The 8,342-nt window shown below is 55.8% G+C and overlaps 2 protein-coding genes across 2 annotated transcripts in view; both read right to left on the reverse strand.

The window, feature by feature from the left end:
- The window catches only part of DICSQDRAFT_71492 (ALDH-like protein), a gene marked incomplete at both ends in the record, with an annotated part of 2,643 nt that extends 1,041 nt beyond the window's left edge, over positions 1–1,602 (reverse strand). Inside the window, 4 exons of the mRNA XM_007370752.1 lie at positions 58–209; positions 729–831; positions 933–1,083; positions 1,140–1,602. Of these exons, the coding sequence (XP_007370814.1) occupies positions 58–209; positions 729–831; positions 933–1,083; positions 1,140–1,602 (869 nt within the window). The remainder of the gene's footprint in view (positions 1–57; positions 210–728; positions 832–932; positions 1,084–1,139) is intronic.
- Positions 1,603–3,319: 1,717 nt separating this feature from the next.
- Positions 3,320–3,631, reverse strand: DICSQDRAFT_174892 (uncharacterized protein; the record flags this gene model as incomplete). Its single annotated transcript, XM_007370753.1, has 2 exons — positions 3,320–3,591; positions 3,622–3,631. 2 exons carry the CDS (start codon positions 3,629–3,631, stop codon positions 3,320–3,322), a joined length of 282 nt encoding a protein of 93 aa, XP_007370815.1.
- Positions 3,632–8,342: the final 4,711 nt, after the last annotated feature.

The raw sequence follows: 8,342 nt of genomic DNA on the forward strand, positions 1-8,342 counted from the left end.
CGCTCACAACTTGGTCTCCGCTTCCCAAAGTCCAGAGCTGCTTAAAGCGCCTGCTACGCTTGCGTAACCATTCGGATACTTAGCGAGGGGGAGTGTTGAACAGGCGCTGGTTTACACAGCTTGCCTAACACAGCCGTCACAAGATATGGAACGGCACAGCCGGTTACTGCAATAACCGAGGCTGTACTACTCATGTGGTACACACACAGCTTTGCTGTGTACGCACTGCTTCACTGTGCGACTGTGCATCCTGGGAATGTACTGTATAGTACTACGTAGCCACAGATGTACAGTAGTATATATAGGGGACCTCTGTACCCCCAATCAACAGTTCAGTTCACTCGAACATCTCCTCTCATCGCTCTAATAAGCCTCTTACACCCAACAACCCTTCTAGGTGAGTTGCAGGCTATCTGCTGTCGTTGCCACCCGTGGGAGAGGCCTTCGCCCCCCCGGGTTCAACACGTACTTCGAACATCGTTGGGCTATGATGAGACGCAGCGTTCATGCGGCGTTCAAAGACTGCACGCCCTGCGCAAGGAGAGTCTCACCTGAGAATATGATCGTAGCTGCGCTCTATTGCTTCCAAGCATCACCGCCGGACTCGCACGCTCAACCGGTGCTATGGAACGACCGGATGTCAATGAGAATTTTGAGACACTGGGCACCAAAAACATACCACGTTACCCGCCAAACGCAGCCCCGATCTCCTCACCGCTCGTGCTGACGTTGACAATGACAATCTCAGCGTCCGAGCCAGCAGGCCCTGCCCACTTTTCGACATTCCTGACGTCCCCAGTCCACAGGTCACTGCTCAAGCCCTGCGACAGGCTGTTGCTCCACTCAATCGGTTGCTCGCGCTCGTCGAACACGCCCACCGTGAGCACCGGGGCGGATGAGTCCATGCTCCACACCCTGTCCTCCGCATTCACCCTGTGCAGGATCGCGATAGCGGGCTCGCGAGGTCGCTATAAGGCGCGCCGCCTGTCATGATCGTGCAGTGCTGACCGGCGGTGCCGATAGGCCCAAGGAGGACCGCGGGCAAGACGATGTTGAGGTCAGCACTGGGCATAACGACAGCAGCTGTAGACGGCTTAAGCTCGAGCTTTCAGTGGCTGGAGAGAACGGCGTGCGCGTACCGTTGTTGCCTCCAAGCTCAAGCAGCACCTTGCCAAAACAACCTTGAACGGTCTTGCTCATCCCCCGTCCGACGGCTTCGCTGCACGTGGAGGAAACCACATCCACGTCGAAGCTACCATCAACGTACCCCCCGACGGCCCTCCAGCCAAGGACGAGGCCGGCCACGGCACCTCGCATGCCGTTCCTCTTCAACACTTCTGCAACGATCTTTATCACTGCAATAGAGCAAAGGGGCGCGCTCGGAGCAAGTTTCCAAGTTGTCGCATTTCCTGCCGCCAACGACAACGCGAGATCCGTAATGCGAAAAGACGCAAACAATGAGCTGCCACGTAGCTTATAGCGGGAAGATGACGTGACGGCCGTAGACCGCCACAGAGAAGTTCGGCGCAAACAACACAACCACTGCAAGTGGGTTGGGACTGCAACAATATGTGAGCAACCGCGAAGTGAGCCTCCATGCATCGCTAGGAACGCACCGTCAAGGATGCTACGGCTCGACGTTTCATCACAAGAGACAATCGAACACCACGATCCGCTTTGAAGCATGCTTGAGCCGGATATCAGAATGGGCGTACGGGAATTCACACTGTCAATGAACTCTTGCACCTTGCCCTCCCCCCTGTCGGGATCTTCCCAATCTACAAGGACACGAGGACGCCCAAGGCATTCTTCTAGTACAAGATAGATGCGAGCAGCATGGTATTATATGAGAATGAGGCATGAGATAGCTGCAAGGACACACCTTGGCCGCTAGTGACTCCCGGATCCGCTTCAGTGTGGGGACGCCCCTTTTGACCATGTATGCCTCTCGATTGCTGAAGAGCACGATGGACCTCGGCAGGAGTGGCCTGGGTGTCACCAAGAACAGGGTGACTATCGCGCTTAACAGAACCTACCTGCACAGAAGACACCCACCGACTCGACATGTGTGAGGACCTCTCCAGTCGTCAGGCCCACACTTCCCAGGCTGTGACCAGAACGGCGTGCTTAACAATCGCAAAAGGGTCGAAGTGAACGGTCTTGAAGTCGTCCACCCGAGCGATGCTCTGCTTTCCAGGAGTACGGGGCACTTCGAGACTGACGAATACTGAGACTCGAGAGCAACTTGACAATACTTCCGAAGCTACACCTATCCGGACTGGCCTTGTGTGGAAGACTGATGCCCCTCTCTTCGGGGAGGTCGCGGTCTCGCGGTTGAGCTATGACTTCAACGGGTGCACTTCTGCTTCTGCTTTCCGTGGGCGTTCAAGAGGGGGGCGCAACTCCGGCAGCAGCCGCTCTTTCCCCACAACGACGCTGTTCAGGACCCTCGTTCTCCAGCCTCAGCCGCTCCAGCACCTCCTTCATGTCCTCCGTCTGTCTCGTCAACTGGCTCATTTGCCGCCAACTCACGCGCAAATGCGCCTTCGTGTTCTTCAGCGCATTCTTCGCATTCAGTACGCCGGCCCGAAGATCGGCGAGGATCTTCGTCGTGTTCCCCGGCGCAAACGGAACTCGCTGCGGTGGTACGCTGCCTATTGACGCTGTAGAGACATTGAGCGAGGATCGTAAAGTGTCGCCGTCTTCTTCTGCTTGTGGGCATGTGGGGTGTGGCTTGACCGAAGCGTTCTATATGGCTACGTCTAGCCCATTGCGTCGGTGAATGCTCGGCTGCCTCTCCTGCTTAACCCCTATCCTGAGAAGAACGAATCAGATTATTGGAGGAATGAGGCTGAGGACGGGGAGATTGTGGAGAAAGCGGATGAGGGGAGGGCGCACGGGTCACAGCAGGCGTAGATGTCGAGGGCGAGAGACTACAATCCATCAAGGAGAGGAAGGAGACCTTCCGCATCCTACTAGGTGCCCTCGTTGGCGACGGGGAAGGGGACCTGCAAACGATGCCCGTCCGAACGCGTCGACGTCGATGGTCCCGCTCCTGGCGTAGGCTCGGTGATTCCGCTCCCGGGTCCTCGCATCCTACTTGGCTTTGCGTCTCATCTCCAGCCTCTCCGCGAGCGCCCTCTCCCGATCCTCGTCATAGTCATCCCGAGTGCTTCGCACGGTACTGCATAAGCAGCCGGTACACCCCTTTCTCCCAAACAGCTTTTCCTCCATGGAGCGCGCCTGGATCTGCTCGTCCTCTGCCCTCAGCCACAGGATGCGCAAGGTTCGTTCGCGAATGCCATAGTCGATCGCGTCCCTACTGGTCAGAAGACGCGATCTCATCGAGCTTCGAGGCGCCAAAAAACATGGGCTTCAGCCTCTGGATCTTGTGGAACGGGTAGCGGAGGATCTCGGGGATGATGATGCGCCTGTTGACATCCTCGAGCCTCCGCCAGGTGAATTGATGCGCGCGAGCGTCGACATCGTGCGGGATGGAGAATCTGCCGGCCTTGGCCTTGTCTAGGAGCACTGGGAGATCCCCGTCCTCGAATAGGGGCGGGGGCAACAAGAAGAGCGTGGAGGATGACGCTACTTGACCAACTCAAGAATGAGGCGTACCTCGGTCCATCGCAGACGTCGTCGAGATGCATGTTCGGGTGCTCGGCGAGCTCGATGTCCACGACCTCGCGTGCGATACTGTGCAGGGGGCGGTCCATCTCCTCGCCTAGATCATGGAGGGACACACGGGAATTGAGCAGATTCTTGGAAAACGACCTCCACTGCGGCGTACTGGCCGCTCTTGCTGGATTCCTGCAATAGACACTTCACGTCAGCGTACCTGATCGACGAGGCTGACATGTCGACGTGAAATTCTACGGAGGCGGCGCGTGTCCAGTGCGCACTGGGAAGCCCCACTTCCTACGACTTCGATGCCTCTCCCGGCTCTATACCCAGAAAACTGGAGGGAAGGGTTACAAGAAACACTCACGGCTCAACGTCCCTGTCGGGCTATCACTCCTGTGCCCACTTCTGCTCCCCTTCGAGAAACCCTCCCAAATCCCGTCCTCCTCCTCAAATTACATGTGGTTGCGCCGGGGTAACGATTAGCTCGGGTCGGAGCCTGCGAGCCCTTGGAGCGCTTCGGAAGAGCTGAGCCTAGCTATCTCGATCATGCGTGGGGACGACATGGAACCGCAGGAAAACGGGCGCGCGCCTGGAGACAGAACTTTGTCAATACGACTATTGCGAGCGGTTGGTCGGTGAACTCACCTTGTACAGTATCACACCATCCGTGCTGCAGAAAGAAGAATCCACAACAGCGTCGCTGAAACACCTCGCTGGTGGTGCCGACCTATAGCGGGCGAGGACTGCATTGGCGAGGACTGCATTGGCTGGACGTCGTGGTATGGACTTGCGCTGATTTGCTTGCCGATCTGCTGGATGATATCGACATTGACCAGAGCACGTGTAGCGGTGACGTCTTTGCTCCCACCCCGGGTGATGAGCTCCTCGAAATTTACATAGTTGACAGGGCTCCCGGCTATTCGTTTGTCAGCTATCAGCATCACCATTTATCTCAGATCGAACGCACCCATCAACGAGTTGGCCCCGCCTGCAGTCACTGAGCAGGATAGAGGCGGTCGCTTCAACGAATCGAGTCCCCGTCAGCCTAACCACCGCAACGCCGATTCTGCTTTTACCGACCTTCCGGGCCACCGGCAGTCGCACAAGCGCGTAAAGAACGGCCGCATCAATCGCGCAGAGTAGAGAACAAGTCCCTCTCGCCTGCCACTGAGCGTGGCGGCAACGGGACCTCCGCCTTATGATGTCAACAACAAGCCAGACCATCCATCGTGCTGCCCACTCACTGGTACCGTATGTGACGCGCCTGCTCATGTTCTGTTGTCCTCCACGCGACCTCTTGTTGTCCTGCAGCGCCTCTGTGATAATCGGACCGGATCCTCGAGCGGAAGCGTGTCAAGGGATTTGTGAGCTGCAACGCTAGTGTATATGGCAGAAATGTTTGGGGCTATTATGCCGGCAGATATGGCCAATATGGCAATTGCCAAGGTCGGCAGAAACTGGCAAATATCTAAGACCGCCGCCTCCGTAGAGAGACGTCGAGTCTGGAGTAAGTTCCCCTTGACATACATTCGTCAGAGTGCCCGAGGGAGCACCCGCAGCTTTTGGAAGCTTACCAGTCGGCCTTGGATGAGTCTACCCAGCTTCCTAGGAAGGTGTAGTGCATGAAGCGCGGCGTAGGCTGTTCCTCATTGTTTTAGCGCCGAACACACTCTTACTAGAGAACAGGGTGAGACCACTCAGCATCGTCTGGGGTCCACAAAACGCGGTGCTTTGGTACGAGCACCCAGGCATCGGAATCCCGCGTGAACCGCCCCCTACGACCGCTTTCTTGCATGGGAGGTAATGATATCTGTCAATACTTGTCAGCGTAGGCCCGCTGGCAGAACGGCAATTGCCACTGGCAGCCTGGCAGCATTCTGCCGCGTACACTATGCAACGCCTACGTCTTTGTTTAAGCGGGATAATCGGTCCACCCTCTCGTCTCGAGGGCGGGTCGATGCCGATCTCCTATTTCCCCGATGCGTACCTGCGGACGACGAGATCGCCGACGACGTTGTAGCGAGGAGTCTTGCGCTGAGGGACTACTCAACGTACGGCTGAAGGGAATTGCCAAGCGACCTGCACGCTTCTGTACGAGCGTAATAGGCTGGCCGATACGACGACCCTTCACGCCCAAGTCTCCTCGGTGTGACTAGCACGGGTGGTCTGTAGGAACGACGCGCTTGGTAATCACTGATAGTGCACCACAGGGACGGAAGAGTACTTACCTCGAGACAACAGTGGGTTGAGCATCGTAACCATGGCAACCCCTTCACGAAGTTTGAAGTAAAGAGGTCGAGTCCTCGGCCCAGAGACACCAGCGACAAACTTGCGCCTGGTCAGTTGGCGTTCCAGAGCTTGGTTAACCCCTTTTGGCGAAAAGTGCGGGCGGCCCTACATCCGAGGACAGTATGGGCTGCGCCAGAGCTGTTGGTCTATCAATGATTGAATCAGACCAGCTGCAACAGGTTGCAAGCAGACATGGTGTTTGCGACGTACATGGTAGCGCTGGCATGAGCAGCAATTGGGGACCCGATTAACCCCGATTTCCATGACGCCAATACACGGCGTCCTCCTAGCCCTAGACGCAACGCCTCCATCGAGTTCGGCATCGCCTTGATCGTGTCAAGCAGACGGTTCGATTCGATTTGATTCTTGTGGGTCACATATCTGGATCCACCTGCAATGCCTCGTACTGTGGCAACCTGCGGAATTCGTCAGACAAAGCGCCAAAGCTTGCCAGGCCGGGCAGATCGTACAAGGACGATCAGCCACCGGATTCGGTGCTTCCAAGCATGTCACAAGGAGCAGTAGCACGAGGAATCAGACTACAATAGTGTACTCTCGGTGTACTCAGTACCCAACGGGGCATGGACATGGCGACGATGCGATTTTGGGAGATGAAATGATCAGAACTCATGACGGCTTACCTGCAAGCGACACTCCCAAAGGTCTCCCGCAGAAGGCGTCTTCAAGAGTTTGGGGCAAAACTTCAGATCTACCGCTTGGATCGGAAGAGGCGACCCAAGTCCATATGCGAGCCCCTTCTGCTGGCATTACACTGGGGCTGGCAGGGTGACCTACTATGGCTGTTTGAGCAACGCGCAAACTCCCGTCTGAAATCGACCACTCACATGCTTCATCCAGGCCTCCAAAGGGAATCCCTAACGGGACGCCAGGCCACATCGGAACTTCAGGAGACGGAGACATGAGCTGGCTGTCGATGAAACACTCACTGAGCCTGGTAAGGAGCTTGGGTGGATTATCTTTCGCCAAGTTGTTCGTCCAAGATCAGTGGTTCCCGCCTAGGGATACCACCAGATAAGAGGTAGTCTTCACTGTGGAATCTCGCGGCATTCCAGGGATCCCCGACGAATCGTCTGGAATCGCTTCATCGCTGAATTAGACGATACGCGGGGTGTGACCCACGCAGTTGCGCGTGCCAGAGCCCCTCAAAGGATGACTGCAAAGCGGCCAGAGCCTCCAACGTATACATCATGAATTCTTGACGACACTGGATTCCCAGTCTGATCTGGCCGCAGAGGCAAGTTGAACGACCAGAGTCGGGGTCGGGGAGGTGAGCTCGAAGACGATGGAGGCTGGAGATGTGGGAGGTCTAAACAGGCATAGGACAGACCAGCATCACACTGACAGCGGTTTCGAATGTCGAGTCGTTTGAGCGCCCACGCGAGTGCGTCGCCGCCACACCAGGCCTGGGGCTGCCTCCTCATATATCGTCACCTTCGTTGACAAGTCCCATGTCAAGTTAAATCATACAGTCCAGCATCAGCATGACCATAACCGTAGGCAAGATATATAATCGCCGCGCAATTCCGTAGATTCTCAGCAGTACCTTTGATACATTTGCAAGGATACTCTTGCATGACATGTTCCGTTATACTAATTTCCAGCAAAGGAGCCTAGAAGCTTGGAGGTTCCGGTCTTCAATGTCTTCTTCGCGCGGGTGGTCATTCGCATGAATACTCCAGGTGACTTATCCACTGGAACTAATAGATGTTGCATCAGAAAATGTTTGCAAGGACGTTCACTGAAACACGTACCTATGGTTAAATTCACCTCATAGACATGCTCATTTAGCAGCCTAACACAAGTGAAGGAGAGCTCCAGGTCCCCCCCGGGAGCCGAGCTCAACAATCCAGCATTCAATATCCCCTCTATCGTCCTCGAAGCACAGCCATGATAGAACGGCCAGGAGCAGATGTGCGAAGGATGGTCCATCTCGTGTGGAAGACTATGGTCTTCAAGTTGCTGCCCATTCACGGCGACCGTGACGCTGAGAAATCCAGAGTCTCCTTTCCCCCATCGACAATGACAATGTCGGATCACTATGCGGACATCCTTGCCCCTGGACCTGCTAGTTGGTGCTAGGCGGATATCGACATTGTTCTGCGACTCGTGATATTCTATCCACCAACGATAACGCTCCTCCAGGAGCCGACAACACCTCTCTGGAAGACGAACACGAAATCTGCGTTCAGGAGGCGCACACAAAGCGGTGTGAAGCGTGGCCTGAAGATGCCGATGGTCTGCCCCTGACACAGTAGCACGATCTGGGAAGTAGACGTCTGTCATGGTGAAGTCCGTCTGGATATGGGGATCGTCTGATGGAATGTAGAAGAACCGGCCATACTGCTGGTAACGGGTAAGACCTGACACTCCCTGGGGACTAGCTCCGTATTGTAGGAGCCCAATGT

The sequence above is a fragment of the Dichomitus squalens genome (assembly GCF_000275845.1).
Source record: "Dichomitus squalens LYAD-421 SS1 unplaced genomic scaffold DICSQscaffold_75, whole genome shotgun sequence".
In the NCBI taxonomy this organism is placed as follows: Eukaryota; Fungi; Basidiomycota; class Agaricomycetes; order Polyporales; family Polyporaceae; genus Dichomitus; species Dichomitus squalens.